The 17,255-nt window shown below is 44.2% G+C and overlaps 1 protein-coding gene across 2 annotated transcripts in view; it reads left to right on the top strand.

Annotated features, from left to right (window-relative positions):
• Window positions 1-17,255, top strand: part of setd2 (SET domain containing 2, histone lysine methyltransferase) — a 60,145-nt gene that overhangs the window by 18,313 nt on the left and 24,577 nt on the right. For both annotated transcript variants that reach the window (XM_015357211.2, XM_015357212.2), the window contains 8 exons: window positions 4,276-4,297; window positions 5,362-10,544; window positions 11,804-11,935; window positions 12,249-12,377; window positions 12,976-13,099; window positions 13,374-13,451; window positions 15,867-15,964; window positions 16,230-16,356. In XM_015357211.2, the coding sequence (XP_015212697.2) occupies window positions 4,276-4,297; window positions 5,362-10,544; window positions 11,804-11,935; window positions 12,249-12,377; window positions 12,976-13,099; window positions 13,374-13,451; window positions 15,867-15,964; window positions 16,230-16,356 (5,893 nt within the window). The remainder of the gene's footprint in view (window positions 1-4,275; window positions 4,298-5,361; window positions 10,545-11,803; window positions 11,936-12,248; window positions 12,378-12,975; window positions 13,100-13,373; window positions 13,452-15,866; window positions 15,965-16,229; window positions 16,357-17,255) is intronic.

Genomic DNA, 17,255 nt, shown 5'->3' with positions numbered 1-17,255 from the left:
ACTATGGAGGAAAAAAAGACATAATTATACATTTTTTTTCATAACATTCTTTTGGTCCTGCAAATAAAACATGTAAACTTACTTTATATTAAAAACATAAATATGATGGGGGGAAAAGTAGGTACATTTAAGAATTCACTGTAGCTGTCTTTAAAAAACCAAAATAATACAGTATGTACCTTTTTTAAATATATAAAAGTAAATAAAATATGTAGAAATAGTTTATAGTGGGCGAGAGGTCAGAGTCTCAGCCCATCCCTCTCCTCACTTGAAACTTCGCCACTTGTCAGTAAAAAGTGTATTTACTTTAATGCCGGGGCCAGTGGGTGAACTGGTGGCGAACACCAATTATAGGGAAAATGTTTAAGTGATAGAGGTATCCCCGCAAAATCAACTCGAATGAAAATGAAAGTGAATTTTAAACACACACAGAGGACTGCTCTACTGTGAGCTGCTCCAGCCTGGGCGAGCCCTAACATAAGCGAACGAATGTAACGTTAGCTAGTTAATTTTTTTACCTTGACTTGTGTATAGAGGGATGGGGTGGTGATCACAGAGATGCTGAAGCCGATTAGACATGTTGGAACCTTTGGCAGTTGCTTTTTTTCCTGGCACGGTTTTGCAAATTGGGTCCCCGTCATCTTTTACTACTCCCTGATCGTCTTTTAGATATCCAAAATGCTCCCACACTGCCCATTTAAGGCGCTTTTTTTGTGTGGATCGAAAGCTGAGATGTCGTATCCCTCCGCCATTTTCACAGCACGCCTGCTCTCTGTAGGCTAACTAAGGTGTTGTTGGACTAGCCAGCTGGGCCAAGCCAGGCAAACCGCGCACACACGTGACCCTCGCGGGAGGAATTTTTCAGGGCAACATGCAACGCGAGGCTTCTAAAATAGAATTTTCCCTGTAGCTTCTAAAATTCTCACGGTTTGGAAACTGTGACATTTCTAATCGTGATTAATAGTGAAACTGGTTAATCTCAACATCCCTACTCTCGTCTTATTTTGGAACCCCTAACATTGAAGGAAGTGTTGAGATAGCCATTAATCTTAATAATAGAGACCTGTTTCAAGAACTTAATCATGTTTACACAGTACAATTTTGTTTGCAGACCCCACTGAACTCGGGAAAGAGAATGATGGGGAGAGAGAAGAATGTTGGAAATTGTGAGGCGATGTGTTCAGGACTGAAATTAAGGCACAGGTTGAGGGAGCCCGAGATGAACCGTCCAGTCAATTCTTTCATGTCAGCCCACCAGACAAGATTTTGAGATCAGATTGCTACTAAAAATCAGAGCAGCAGTGTGGGTGGAAGGGTCTCTGCTTGTTTGCAAGCCTTATATGCCAAGAGAAAAGGAGAGTGCAATGAGAGAAGCACTTCTGTGATCCTTGCATATCCAGGCAAGCTGTGTGTACTGCTCAGCAACGTGACTAGCTGTTACAGAAGCTGGAATTGAAAGAGCTTCAGGACCAGTCTCTGTATTTGCATTGTCCGGTGAGTAGTGATGCCTCTGCTGTGGCATAACCACAGCTCCTCCTCCCTGTTGCTAGAACTGTGCTACAAAGGTCATGGATAAAAGCTGCATTCCTGTGGGTGGGTCTGTAGCCTAGCTACTCTTCCTGGAAAGCCTTTAAACGGGGAACGCCACTGTGTTCTCGACTGACCGTACTGATGTGAAAGAAATGACTCAAGTTTTTGTTTGCCTTGTGATTTTCCCAGGAAGGTCACATAAACTGTGATAAAGAAACACGCGTAAAATAGTTACTGTGAAAGGCGGTAGGCCAAAGCACGCTGGTAGTGCTCCTTGGGAGAGGGTGGGGTTTGCTGTTGTTTTGCAGTGAGCATAAACAGTGGCTATGACCTGAGGCAGGACATGTTTATTTCCATCCGAGCAACCACAGTTCTCCTTCCTTGCTGCTTCTGTTGCGTGCGTGTGTAGTGACACTGGGGTCTGGTTTAAAAGCCCAGGTAGCTTGTCACACCTGTACGTCATATGAAAACCTTTGTTTTTCAAACAGTTTTAACCAGTGCAGCATTGTGATCGTTTTCTCACAAAGAAAAATGTTCATGTATAGTGGTCCAGTATTCAGAATCTAACACGGGATGCTGATTAGTAATCGTAGGTGACAGATTTTCAGTCTGGCTTTTTTGTGTTGCATGTTATTCTCTGGAGCCAGACTAGGCATCTTTAAATAAGAGTACATTGATCCCTTCCTAACTGCAAGGGTTATGTTCCTGAAAACCCTTGTGGTAGGTCAGTTTGTGGTTAGGAAATGTGAGATTTTATAGGGAAAAATAGGGTTAGAGGTTTTTTTCACCTATAATAAAACAGTAACATCAGAGTAAAGAGAAACATACTATTTGTTTTAAATGCTAATTTATATAGAAAGTTCTTAAATGAGTTTGATATAATTCTAACCTTTATAGCTGCGATGACGCCCATGCAGATTGGGTCAGGTGGCAGGTACGAGACCTTAAGTGATGACGCTGTTCCACTTCTTGCACTCATTCTGATGGCTTCCTCACTTTTCTTTATTGTAGATTCATTTACACCAAATAACTGACCAGCAGCAGCACTATGACTTGCAACGTATTAAGCACTTTAATTTCTTAACTCATCACGGATCAAGATCGCTTAGGGTGAAGAGTCCAGGGTTGCATTCTCATACGTCTAGGCGCTATATTTATAGAAGTTATGGAAACGTCTGTTCGTAAAGGACACTATCTTTGCGGATATAGTTGAAATAGTTAGTTTCTACATTTTGAACACTTTGGGAGAGAAAGCACTATATAAATACTGACATCTTCAGAACACTGCCCTGATTAGGGTTAAATAACCCAGAGCCCATCCTGGAACCCCAAGGGGCAGGAGAACATCATGGAGGGTGTGCCATTGCAGGGCACATAAGTGCAAGTATCTTTATTTTTTTTAAGAAGGGGAATGGCAACCCCTTGCTAATCACGCTCTGAAAAAAAGTACATTAGTCTAAAGAGTTTGGAGGTCACATAGGTAAGGTTGTATTTGCAGAAACGTTTTTCACGCCTACATATTGTTCAGTAGCTGACTGTTGAAAAATACATTTTATGTCATGTGAGTTTGAGGAATAGCGTCAAAGCTGCTGATAATTCACAGAAAAGAAGCACCTTTAATCTCTAAAGGTGAAGGCGAAGCTGGCACCAGTCATTACAGTGTGACTCCCTGGCACACTGTCAGCTGCTGTTTTGTTTGCAAATAGAAATGAGTAATAAGGGAAAATCCCCTGCATGTGAACTCCATCTACAGAGCCTACGCAGGATTACTCAGATGGTGCTTTCTGAGAACGAGATTAGAATGACTATTGAACCGCTGTAAAACCTGAGATTGAATAATCGGTACTCTGTAGGAAGAAATGATTCAGGAAATAATGTTTTGGTGTTTCTAAAAATGTGCGAAATGGTTTTCTGTTAAAACAGCATTTTTTCTTGAGAGTATATTTCTCCTTAAAAAAGAATGAATTGGGAAATTCTTCTTAGTGCATCATAACTGCTTCTTAACTACTTGTGAGCTTCAGGTGTCCAATCTTGGCCAGTATCTCTGCAAGTTTTCATTCCAGCTCAGCTCTTAAGGATTTGACTTCACTCTTTTGTGGCTTAATTAGACCGTTTTAACAGCTTCTCCCAGAGTCTTCAGGTGCTGCTTGGTGTTGCAATCTAAAACATCTGTTGGTGCCTTAGCCCTCCAGGATGAAGACTGTACAGCCAAGCCATAGGAGGAGAAAAGAAGAGACTCATTTCAAAACAGTCTCTCTTCTTGCTGTTTTTTCTCAGCAGTATGCTAATATACTGATAAAGTAGGGAGCTAAATATGTTGATGCAGATTTACTAAAAATAAGATAACATGACATTTCTGATTCTTGGTGTTTGTGTATGTGCAGCCCACAATTCTTCAGGAACTTAAATGTCGTACATTTGGAGTCTTTATTTTCATCCTCTGATTAAGCAGCTGTGTGTACATAAGTCACCATTATAAAACGTATAGCAATACATAGTGTTCTGTGGTGGTCTGTCTCCCTCAGAGACTTGTGCAAGCAGTGCCTTTTAAAGGCACTTTAAAAATGTTACTTTCCTGTTTTTACAGTTGCTTTTGTAATCAGCAAGATTTTATCTAATAGTCTTGAATCATCTACAGCCTCGTTCCTTTTAGTTCTCCTATACCCTTCATTTGAGTCTGTTATAGTCCATATGTTAATGACCCTCTCTCTTGTTTTTTTACATGCTCTGCTTGGATGGCAACAGGGAGGAGGGAGGTGATGCTTCGGTAAGTCTGATTCTCCAAGCTCAGGATTCTTTACTCTCAGGCACACAACAGTGATCAAGCAGGAGGTAATGATATGCCATGGAAAAGAGCTGACAGTTCATGGGGTTCATCTGCATCTGGTGAAAACTTGGTCTCTGCACAATATTGCTGAGAGAGTGGCTTTTTCCAATGAAGCAATCTTTCCCTTGGTTGTTCCAAACAGAAGGGGAGAGAGAGGGAGGGCTTGGTCCTGCTCATTGAGAAGTCAACCAAGTTGGAGTGGTTGGTATCATGATTCCCCACTTATGGACCCACTGGAGCTCCCTGCACATGGCGAGGAGTTGTTCGTCCCATATTTCACCTGGGAGTCCCATATTTCACCTGGGAGTCATATCCATATCCATAGCGCATAGGTGGATATCCTATGCACTCCCAGTCAGTAGCAGAATAGTATAAAAGTGATTTAGTTAATTTAATCCTTGGTTCAAATTTTAGAACTATTTCACTCGTCATTCACAGTAAAGACACAGTAAGGAATGACACTGACAAGATCTTCTACAGAGAGCCTCTGGTGTATCTCATTGATAAGTGTTTTTGGAAAAAATGGTGGAAATCATACTCTAGGTTCTGTCTGACATTCCTGTGAGGTGGGTAATGAACTTGGTGAAGTATCCAACCTGAATCTGCAGACTAATGAGAAAGTGATTCTGTATTTTAGAATTCCCTAAAAGGAAATTCTAGGGTTTCCTTTATAATTATTACAAAATGTATAAAATCCCCATGCCTGAACATTGTCAAGTTCTGTCCTTTTGGCAGTGTACTATAAGATCGACTACCACTTGATTTGAAAGGATGCTCAGGCCTTTGCCCGGTGACAAGACTTCTTCACAGGTCACTTCTGTAAAATGGCTATGGTGCATAGCGAATCATGTTCTTGCATTAAGAGCTGATAGATTAATATTGCTTTATTTTCACAACTACTGTCATTTATTACTAAGTATAGTACATTTTTACTATGAAATGCCCTGTTGTTTGAAGCAACATTCTTAGCTTGACGATGCTAATTGTGTTTTTTTTCTCTTTAGGCAAAAGAGGAGAATCACTCCAAACCAGCCCTACTCAAAGGACTGGTTTCCAAAGGGTTGTCCTCTAGCCGCTTCCTGCCCAAGGGCACCAAGACGAAGGTGAATTTGGAGGAGCAGGGAAGGCAGAAGGTCTCCTTTAGCTTCAGCATGACCAAGAAGCCGCTGCAGAACCGCTTCTTAGCCCCACTCAGTCCAGAAAAACCTGCTAGTGATTCCCAGATCTCCGTTTTGACATCTGTGGCTGTGTCTGCACCCACCCAGGATAAAGTAGGGCAGCATCCAGAAAGCAGGAGTGAGCAAATTGAGCCACTGTCACTTGTAGCAGAGTCCATAACACCCACACCTTTTGTGCCCTCGCCCTTAAAACCGAAATTGGACCTGGGGAAGATGCACTTCAAAAAACAGCTTCTCAGTGTCACGGCTAAACTTGAATCCACAGGAGAGAAGGAGGAACCTCTGCTAGTTCCAAGCATGGCAGTGGGAGCGCCTTCTGAGGCAGAGCTGCAAGTGGAACTCAAAACTGCAGCCAAAGCTGAAACGGAATCCCAGACCCCAAATGCTGTTGAGCACAGCACCCTAGAAGACTCTGTGAAGGAGAAGCCAGGCCTCTGTCAACAGAGCCCAGGAAATACTTCCCATATTGGGAAAGAGGAAAATGATACAGAAGGTCTGAAAAATGTGCAGTGTACAGAAACCTCCGACCCCAGGAAAAACCAGCCTCAACTAGAGAACACCCTTCCTGGTTCTGAGTCTGATGGCGATTCAGTGCGGACGTCTTCCAGCCACAAGTCTGGTGATATCAAAAGCAGCACGGCACATGCAGAGAGCAGAAGTAAGGAAGTTAAGAGGAACTCCTCAGTTTCTAAAGGAGAAGAATCTGAGAAATCCTCTTATTCCCGCACCAGGTCTGAAAAGGATGACCGTCACTCGAGCTATTCAAAGTCAGACAGGGAGTCAAGACACACATCATTACGGTCTTCTCGATCAGAGAGACAGAGGAGGAGGAGTAGGAGCAGGACACGCTCCCGGTCCAGAGGCTCTAGAAAAAGCTCTTCGTACTCTAGATCTGAGAGGTCATTGAGAAGTGAAAGGTCAACCAGGTCAGAGCGATCACATTATCATGATTCTGATCGGCGATCCCATCGGAGCACCCCACACAGGGAGAGGAGTTGTTCATCCCGTTCCCGAACTGACATAAGATCCCGAGACAGTTCAGAGTCTGAGGATGACCACAGGAGGACTCGTTCCCGGGGCAGTGACTCCAAAAGATCCTCTACCAATTCCATCTCCCACAGGGAGTCCAAAACCACCACCTCCTCTTCTTACTCGAAATCCGAAAAGGACTGTAAAACAACAGAACCGTCTCACTCATCAGAGACTGAAAAAAAGATGCAATCTAACTCTAGGTCTGAGAGAGACTCTAGAAGGAATGTGGACCTGGAGTCCATCAGAAAGACTTCTCCTGAGATGGAACTAGACCGCAGGAAGTCCAATGCTGGGTCCAAATTGGAGAGCAGTGTGAATTCAACTCATTCCAAACCCAGAACCCGATCTCAGACATCAGAGAAAGCATCCCAGAAAATGACCTCTAGCTCGGAATCAGAAGAGGAGCAAGAGAAATCTCAGTTGCACAGTTCAGAAACATCATCCTCTGCCTCAGGGTCAGATGAGAGGCAAACCACATCTGCTAGTAAGATGGATAAACCTGATGTGAAAAGATCATCATCCCCCAAGCCCACAGATCTGCAAAAGCCAACCACGGAGACAAATAAATGTGTTCAGGAGACCGAGAGACAATCAATGGGCAAGTCAAGTAGTCCCAAAACAGTGACATTACAGTCAGATACCAACAAATTGTGTTCACAGACAGAAGATGGAGGAGGAATGAAAGAGTCCTGCCCCACAAACAATAGTCAGTGTAATGAAATGGACAGTAAACAATGCTGCCATGATGCCACACCCTATTTGAAAGACTTTCAAAACCTAACTGTGCCTGAACCTGGACTCACTGATTCCTCATTAGCTCAGGACTGTAAACAAAGTGGCCCTCCTGACAAAATTAAGTCTTTCATTAAGATTGAAAAACTATCTACATACAGTTTACGTTCTCACTCTAAAGTGCAAAAGTTCGATGTTGCAAAAGAACTTGGTGATCTCCCTTCCCCATCCATGCCTGACCTACAGAACGTCCAGGCTCTGGATACAAATAAGGCTCTTACTATGTATGATGATACTGATGTTGACTCACGGGAGCCTAAAGCCCAGCCATCTGCTGAAAGTTCTCAACAGGAACATCCAGATTGTCCAGGACGTGATATAGACTCTTCTGCACTTCCTCAGTCCTTAGTTGATAACAGGGAAGAGATGGCTACAGCATCATGTGAGATCCCTGTTGACTCATGTGTGACAATGGTCAGCTGCGAACAACCTTCCAACCTTGGCAGTCTATGCAGCTCTTTGGATAATGTGCCATTGTCTAATGTATCATCTACAGAGATTAGTTTGGAACACAGGACAGGTGTGCTCAAGACTGCTGAAGAAGACAAGACAGTAATAAATGTGGAAAGGGTTTGCATGGAAGAAGATGTGGAAGTTACAAATGACCTGCCATCTCACATGACAAAGTCATCCCCGGAGGGCATTAATGTTGGTAAAGACATAGCTGTTGGAAACATTCAGAGACTTCCAGAATTAAAACAAGACAACCAGCATTCCCAAACGTCTCTAGAAATATGCACTGATGAGCAATTAATACAGAAAGAGTCTCCCTTAACCAACTGCAGTGCCTTTTCCAAAGATGAACCATCATTGTGCATTGAGGCACTTTACCTGAGAGGCTGTGATTCTCCTACTAAGTCAGAAATTCCTAATAATGCTGACTCCCCTTATAGTGGACTTTCACATTGTAATACCAGCACGTATAAACTAATTTCCTCTGACAGAGAAGAGACTGGGAGTTTACAGTCTAGCACTGTTTCTCTGGAAGAGGGATCCTTTTCGAAGGTCGATAGTTGCTCAGTTAAAGATTTAAATCTCACTCTTAATGAATTTGCTAGTAGTAACGTTACAGAACAAAAAAATGCACCCATTTCAAAACCAGCAAAAGGTAATGTGAAAAAATCTCGCTGGGATATAGTTGGACAGGAGACCTCAGATCAAGAAACCTCACCAAGAAGATCCAGACTGGAGACCAAACCATATATTAAAAAGGTAGTCTCAGTTCGCAGGATACAGCTGTCAAAAGACTCAAACCCAGACACTAAAGAGATTTGTATGAAAGAGGAACCAATTTTCAAACAAGAATGCCCCGTAATAGTGGAACATAACTTGAATGAGGACCACGTAAATGTAGCTGGTCTATTTTCGGCAGCCAAAGTGGCAGATGTGAAAACAGAAGAAACTGTTGACCAAGCAGATAGCTCCCGGGTGAGGCAGCAGAAGAATATCTCCGATATTAAATCCAAGCCAGAGCCATTAAACGCACCCACGCAGCCGTTCTTTGAGGACGATAGTGATGCATTTAAAAACAATGAGGAAGAAATGGTTGTAGGGTGCAGCACCGTAAATGATCCCCACGGAACTCAGCTGCCTTTGGTTGCAAATGAAGAAGGATTAAAGAAGGAAGAGGAGGAGGAGGATATGGTAAGACAAAGGCAGTGTTTGTGGAAGAGCAAGCCAGACAGCAGCAACATGTCCTTAGAACGTGAGGGCGAAGATAGTGAGGACAGTGAGACAGAGGAGTCCGATTTGGATTCGGACGACAGTGGTGTTCCCAGGAACCGGCTGCAATCAGTGGTTGTTGTGCCAAAGAACTCCACTTTGATCAGTATAGAAGGCAGAGCCATCATAACACCATCATCAAGTCCCAGTAACAGCCCTGGCCGACCCTCTTCAGACTGGGCCGAGCACAGCTGGACTGAGCCTTTTGGCCGGGGTGCAGATAGGGATGGAAGTGGGGAGGGAACTCGGAGGGACACATCCAGGAGTCGAAGTGTCAGCCCCGAGAGAAGGCGACGAGGGGGTCCCGTCAAGATGTCAGAGAGTTGCAAGCGGGTTCATGAAGTTCCCACTGCAGACACAATTTCATTCCCCCAGAGTACAGGCTACCCTTCACAAAGCAATATGGTGGACAGCACCAGTCAGTCTGAGGCATCGCGAGCTCACTGTTCTCAGCACCACACAAAACCCACACAGACCCATGGCCAGGATAAACCGAAGACCTTGACTACACTTGGCTCGGTCCATGACCCTCAGAACTCTTGGGGTGAATTGGACCTGGGAGACTCACGGCACTATGAGAGGCCCGACAGCTGGCAGGGGAGGAAGTGGGGGAGGAGGTTACCCCGCTACCAGCCTGGGGACTTCACCAGGGCCGATGGGTTCTGCAACAAGGATGACTATAATCTGGGCTGGGATTACACTCAGGCAGAGCAGCCCACCAGTACGTACCAGCAGCCAGATAGCAGTCATGGAGTCCATCTTGACAAAACCTACCAACTACAACAGCAGCAGCAACAGCAAAATCCCCTACAAGAAGTAATCCCTCTGACTGGACAGCCTTGGTGGCAAGACAATGGCTACTGGGCACCCCCGGGGCCCCAGAGCTGCAGGCCTGTGTGTCCACCTATGGCTTTGCAGTACCGGGAGTCTGTGGGCCAGGTACATCCCGATTCACTGACCAATGACTATGATGATGAGAGTCGAGGTAAATCAGGCCCCAGCCTGACCAGCCTTTTGGACAGCAGTGTTTCAGCTACAGCTCCCTGTGATCCCCCTCCCTTTGCACCTTCCTCTTTCGTCCAGGCAAATGAAGTCAGCAGCAACTGTAGAGGGCCTATCAGTGCTGCTCCAGAGAGCTCGGCCATTTCAGAGGCCCCCAGGGAAGAAAGTTGCAAGCCCCACAGGGGTAGAGGACCCCCCAAGAAGAGACGTCCAGAGCTGGAGTCGGACTCTGAGAATGAAGCAGAAGTGGGTCCCTCCAAGAAGGAGCGTTTAAGGGAGGGTGATAACTCAGGAACCTCAGTCGCATTATTGGAGACCCCATCCCAGATTCCAGAGGCTGTCTGGCCTCATCTCAGTTTGCAGGACTTCCTGGACCCAGTTACCTGGAAGGATAGAGCCAAGATGGGGCAGATGCCACCTTACTTTGACCTGATTGAGGAAAACCTCTACCTCACTGAACGGTAAGAGAGTGCTTAAAATATTATCATTATTCTGGGTTATTGTTGAGGCATTTGTTATTGTTTGTAATATATGGATTGTGAAGTGAACGCTTCTCAGTTTGAATTGTATATTTCTTGCCTCAGTAGATTTTCAGCTGACCACTGTCTTAGCGGTTTTCTTGCTCTCACTGTTTACACAGCTCATTTGTGTGTTGTCACCATTGTCCTACATCACCCAGTGAGCTTTATAGTTGTTTTTTAAATCTAATGTGTTTCTCTGCTGGAAAATAGTTCCTGAATTAGATGACTCAGGTGAACATTTGCCAAAAAGTGCTTCTAAAATGGTTTTTAAGTATTCGAAATTTAATTGTGCACTCGACCATTCTTTATATGAAGATGTTTAAGCTGCTCTGGTTATGCATGAAAGTAGAATGTGCTGAGTATCAGAGTTTTCATAGGTGACCTTTTAAAGTGCTATCAACTTTTAATGAGGGGTAAGGTTCTGTTAAAAGCTTTTCTGTTGGCCTCCAGGTGCTATTGTCTTGATCAAATTCTAAAGGTCTTGAAGACGATATTGTTGTTGCAGCTGAGTAACCTTGAACACTGACATCAAGGCAGAAGATGCTCTTGGTAGCAATGCTCTTATGCTGTGATCCTTCATGTTCCTAAAAGTCTTGACAGGCTTTTCCATTTCAAGTATTATAGTATCGCTTTGGCTGTCAGCATAGTTATATGCTTGAGTTCTATGCTTTGAAGTGGAACTAAAAAAACAGACTGCAGGGTTATTTTCATGCTACCTTGTCATTTAAATAATGTACCTGAACCAAAGATCTCAGTAGCTTTCCTGAAAATTAGCATGCCTAATTTCTCACCTTTTACAGTTTCCCTTTAGCATTTGGCTCCATTACAAACAGTTGTCCTTCAAAGATTGTGCAATATATTGTGCTACAAAATGTACATGACAATGATACTACTGATGAGAATCGATGATATCCTCTTAAGTTACGAGACAGCAAAGTTTGAAAGAGATCAGAAAAGTATGAGGCCTTCTTTCTTGTAGGTTGAAGGATGTCATTTCAAACCTGTTTTTTACCCAAGTCAAGCAGCAGTTGGAGAAAGGGACTGACTCTAATGGTCTCCAATTAGTCGATAAATGGAATTAAGTCACTTAATTTATACGGCGCTAAAAAGTGTTGGAGCCCCTCGGTCGCTGTTGGTTTGTGGTTCTGGGACTCCTCTCCCTGTGGCGGGCAGTGTGAGACGCTGCTGTGTCTGTGCAGGAAGAAGAACAAGTCTCACCGGGACATCAAGAGGATGCAGTGTGAGTGTGCGGTGCTGCCGAAGGAGGAGCGAGCGCAGGGGGCGGTGGCCTGCGGAGAGGACTGTCTCAACCGCCTGCTGATGATTGAATGGTGAGCAGGCGCATCCCAGCCTCACCGCCTGGCGTCTTTTCCCAAGTTTGAGAAGCTTTCGCGATGATAAAAATCGAAATTGCAAGTCACGTGTGCTTTAGTTTGCCATTGCGATCTTTGTGTCGTCAGCAAATTGTAAGTGGAAAATTGAAATCCCAAAACTTCACTCCTTTTTACACTGCCTAAATTTAGTCGTGCTGAAAAATTGTGAATTCAGCTGCTCTCTCATAAATCCTTTTTGTCTTCACCCACCTTGCAGATTTCACAGCTGCACTCTCTCTCTTCTCCCACCTCTTAATCTTTGTCCCTGCAGTTCTTCGCGGTGCCCTAATGGAGGGTACTGCTCGAACCGGCGGTTCCAGCGGAAGCAGCACGCGGAGTTTGAGGTCATCCTGACAGACAGCAAAGGCTGGGGTTTGCGGGCGGCGAAGGACCTGACACCGTGAGTCTGTGGCTGGGGCTCTGTGTCCTCTGCTCAGAGCTGGGAATGGGTTTTCCAGACAGGTTCTCACGGATTCTGGCGAGAATCATAGTCCAAGCACAGTCTTTCACCTACCAGTCTTTTCCTTTCAACTAGAAGGCAGGGGTGCTGGAGACTTGTAGCTCTCCACCCACAAGAGCAATTCTAAACAAGCAGAGGCCGTTCGGCACATCTTGACTAATCTGGTTGTTGATCCAAGGGTCTCTTTCAGTTGCTTGTAGAAAGAAAGGGATCAGCTTGAACTACATGTCTGGGTAGCTTGTTCTCACGTTCCTTTAAAAGCTATCTTGGTAATCTCCCCTTTTTATATTCTTGTATTGCTTGTATACTTTCTGTGCATGACCTAGAGCTCTTTCACATTGGGACAACATGGCAGGACAGGGAGGGTCTCATGGAGCCTTCTTTGCTTTTTTATATGGGATGGGACACTTTTCTCTAATTGGTTGTGGGAAGAAGTGAGCCACATGATACAAATGTTTCACTGGTCTAGCTTACTTAGTGTTGTAATGCTCGTCCTTGCAGCTGGGTGGCGTTGGTAACAATACGCCCTGTGTTACAGCAATACCTTCGTCCTGGAGTACTGTGGGGAGGTGCTGGATCACAAGGAGTTTAAAGCCCGTGTGAAAGAGTATGCCCGCAGCAAGAACATCCACTACTACTTCATGGCCCTGAAGAACAATGAGGTAAGCCCTCCACAACAATGACACTCCCAGCACAGTCACAGCTTCTGCTGAGAGACACTCTGAAACTGCTGATACTTTACACTGGTACTCTTTTTTTTTCTGGGTTGATTAGGAAACCATCTCTAATTTAGGACCTGCATTATGTTTGAAGGATTCTGTAATGAAAAGAATAACATAATAGAATCCAACAAAGAAAATCAATGGGACTAATGATGCAAGTGTTCAGTGTAGGCTAATTACGTTTTATCTTGTTCTGGTTTTCATTCTGTTGCAGATCATTGATGCCACGTTGAAAGGGAACTGCTCTCGGTTCATGAACCACAGCTGTGAGCCGAACTGTGAAACGCAGAAGGTGTGTAAGGAGAGAGTGAGATTGATATCTTTTCTGACTCCATTTGACTTTTGTTTGAATTGGCAGATTTTTTCTGGGGGGCAGTAGTTTTGCTGTCTCACAGATTGCTTATGTGGAACACATGCAACATACATTTGTTTGTCTTATGTGGATTTGATTACTTTTAATACTGGTCCATTTGTACTTCTTGGTGGAATGGCCAGAGAAGTGATCCCATTACACAGTTACCTGTAACAAGTGCTCTGGTTCTATACAGTATAGACAGGAAAGAAAAAAGTGTAGTGCCTAAGAAGCACCACCCCCCATTCTGATGTATGTTCGGTCTCTAGTCCCTTATCCTGCTGGCAGCTTGGCAAGCCGCCTTCTTCAGGGGTTTAGGAATGTTAGAGTCAAGAAAGCGCAACAGCACCTGTACTTCCTAAGACGGTTGAAGAAGGCTAAGATATGTCCCCAGATCCTCACTAACTTTTACAGATGCACTAAAGAAAGCACACTGACAGGCTGCATCACAGTGTGGTATGGCAACTGCAGTATTGCTGACCGCAAAGCCCTACAGCGGGTGGTGAAAACTGCCCATTCCATCACTGGGGTTGCCCTCCCATCTATCCAGGACATTTATGACAGACGGTGCTTGAGGAAAGCTCTAAGCATCATCAAAGACCCCACACACCCCAGCTACAGACTGTATGACCCTCTACCATCTGGACAACGGTACCGGAGCATTCGGGCCCGGACTACCAGACTCAGAGACAGTTTTTACCCCCGCACTATCAAACTGTTAAACTCCCAGCCTCTCTCACTCTCACCTCAGCTCTCACCTATGATCTGAACCTCACAGTGCCTTCTTTCTTACCAAAAAACTCACACATTGAAATCTATCTCTACCTTACATGTCAAAAAGCTCACTCCCCATAGTTTCTATCCTTTTATTTCATTCTGTTGATGCATGTTTTTGTACATTGCCTGTTGTCTCTGTCTTTCTATTAAAATACAATTGTATTGTTGTTTTTTGTACTACGTATTGTCTGAGAGCTAGCTAAATAGCAAATTTGTTATACCATATACCTGTATATGAGTATAATGACAATGAACTTGAACTTGAGTCACTCAGGATATAGGGAAATGGTAAGCTATGGCGGGCAGAAATCTTTTTATCATATGTGAGTGTCAGCTTCACCGAATTGTTTGAGAACAAGCAGATGTCAGAGCCTCGGCCGTGTCTGCAAGACCGCGGAAGAGACAGATTTTTCATAATTGCATCTCTTCCGTTTTGTCAGTTCACAAAAGCCGTTGCAGAATGGGGGCAAACAGCCCTTCAGTCATGGATGTGCTCATTCATTTCATGTGCTGCCAGGGCTTTGTGGTGGCAGCACTGAAGCAGGGAGCAGTCTGGTGCTTGGCAGGACTGGTGGAGATAGCAGACGAGCTCTCCCTTTCTAAACCAGAGTTCTCAGTCCATGTTGCCGAGTTACAGACGAGCAGAAGCTTGGGGAAAACTTTTCGATGCGTGTGAAGAAACCTTTTGCAATAAGGAGACAGGACTAAACAACCTGCTTTCATTAGGATTGCCAAGAGAAATCTCTCTGTAAACTAATATCATAAAACTATGTATTTACCCACTTCTCCACCAGTTGTGCAATAGACAGTTCTGCATCGGAATACAAATATGAGTGTATTTTCAGAGTTAGTTATTTATCCCATTTGTCCATACCAAACATAAGTTGTTATTTTGAATGCTTGTTATGTCTTTTCTGTCCTATGTGAACTATTAAAAATGATTGCAGAAGTGATACGTCAGTCACAGTATATATAGTCTGCCAGATATGTATATATACTGTGATGGAGAATGACACTTGGGCTGTCCATGATGTGATGCAGGATTCAAGTAATGTCCAATCTAAATCTAACAGAATTTGCTCAAAAGCCCGTTCCATTAAATACACATTTACAATGTAGGCATGATCGATGGTGGGTAAGTGCAAACAATAGTGTTTTCTGCAGACTGTGGACATATTAAATGTCAGATGTGGTGAGACCGGGCTTAGATGCATAGAATAATTGATTAGATGTCACAACATAGCTGGATTGTCACAAACCAAATTTATACAGTACAAGTTGGATCTTCCTGCCATCACAGATTGGGTGAGGTCCGAAGTAAGAAGTCTGTTTAATCTTTTTTTTAGGGGAAAATGGATTCTGCATCTCGTATATAACGTAAATTCAATTTCTTGGCTAGGGATAGCAGGTCCAGAGAGTCTTTGCATCATTGTTGCAAACCCTAGAGTTGGAACTTACTGGCTATACAGAGCAGCAACTGTTGAATGGAAATCAATTTTTCTACAAAGCTGTTACTGCTTGGGACCAGGGGTCTCACTACACAGAGTGAGCTCAGTTTTTCTCTCTCTCTCCCTGTAGTGGACTGTGAATGGCCAGCTCCGAGTCGGGTTCTTCACCACCAAAGCTGTCTCTGCTGGCACGGAGCTCACCTTTGACTACCAGTTCCAGAGATACGGGTGAGTCTCTGTTCTGACTCGGCCCCATGATGTCATAGCTTGGCAGCTCTACCCAGTTTTTGTAGCTGACATTTTCTTCCTCAGCCCATATAACACTGATGCTGAGACCTCTAGTCCTCTCTTTGCAGCTTGCCGTGACTTTGTGTGGCTTTCTAAAAACCTAAGCTCACGGATGGGTGGTCCAGACTTAATTAGCGATTCTGTATCCTCTCTGCTGCGCTTTGAACCTGTGGACTCTCAGCCCTACATATGTCTCCCCTCATAGGAAAGAGGCCCAGAAGTGTTTCTGCGGAGCAACCAGTTGCAGAGGATTCTTAGGTGGGGAGAATCGAGTCAGTATCCGGGCCGCTGGTGGAAAAATGAAGAAGGAGCGAACCCGGAAGAAGGACTCGGTGAGCGAGCTGGGCCGCTTCATGCGCAGGACCAGACGTCCACATTCCCACTGTTGTATTTGTGTGGCTAGGCCAAAGAATTGATCTTGAGCGCGCTTAACTTCATCTGCAGTTTGCATCACAGATAATCCACAAGCAGTTAATCTTAAACCACTTTTAGTTTAGGTTTTATTTTACAGGCGAAAGTGACCACATACCTTAGTCCCTTCTTTCAAGCCACACTAAGTTTGTTTTCATTTAATGCATGCAGTATGGATAGAGAATGAGGTATCGATCCAGATTTGCTATAAACCTGCTGTGAACAGGGACAGGGAGTAGGCAAGCTGTCTTCATTTGGGTGCCATAAACCTGTGTTTCTGGTCTGTGGTGTCGCCCCATTCTGTTTCTTGTGTAATAACAAAGTGCAGCGTGTGGAAATGTTAAACCTTTCACCTGCAACTGTTGTGGCCTCCTTTCAATAGCGCTTTCTCAAGTGGCAAGGCTGCATGTGTTGTCAGTGCAGCTGGGACGTTCTGCACACCCATCCGATCGTGTGTGGTTGATGAGTCCCTTCCCGAGGGCATATGTGCAGAAGAGCTGGTTACCGGACTGCTAGATGAAGTTAAAGAAATAGAGAGCCTGCTTTCTTTTCATAAATGGCCTGTGTTCCCAGATGTATATGCTATAAATGATGATTCTTTCTGTGGTACAGTTTTGGTTAATTCTCACCTAAAATTACAAAGTTGCCGGGCAGCTTGAATTTGAATATTTTAAGATGGGTCTATGTACTGAAGATAAATCTTTGGAACATAGGGTTATTTGTTAACAAGTAAACTTGCAGTTAAGCTGGTTGCTGTATTTACTGGACAGGTTGGGCAGATTTAATTAAAAATTTTATTTTTTCAGGTGTTATTTATTTA

This window comes from Lepisosteus oculatus, chromosome 10 (genome assembly GCF_040954835.1).
Source record: "Lepisosteus oculatus isolate fLepOcu1 chromosome 10, fLepOcu1.hap2, whole genome shotgun sequence".
Taxonomy (NCBI): domain Eukaryota; kingdom Metazoa; phylum Chordata; class Actinopteri; order Semionotiformes; family Lepisosteidae; genus Lepisosteus; species Lepisosteus oculatus.
Note: the sequence above shows the minus strand (reverse complement) of the source record. Positions and strands in the feature narration are given on the sequence as shown.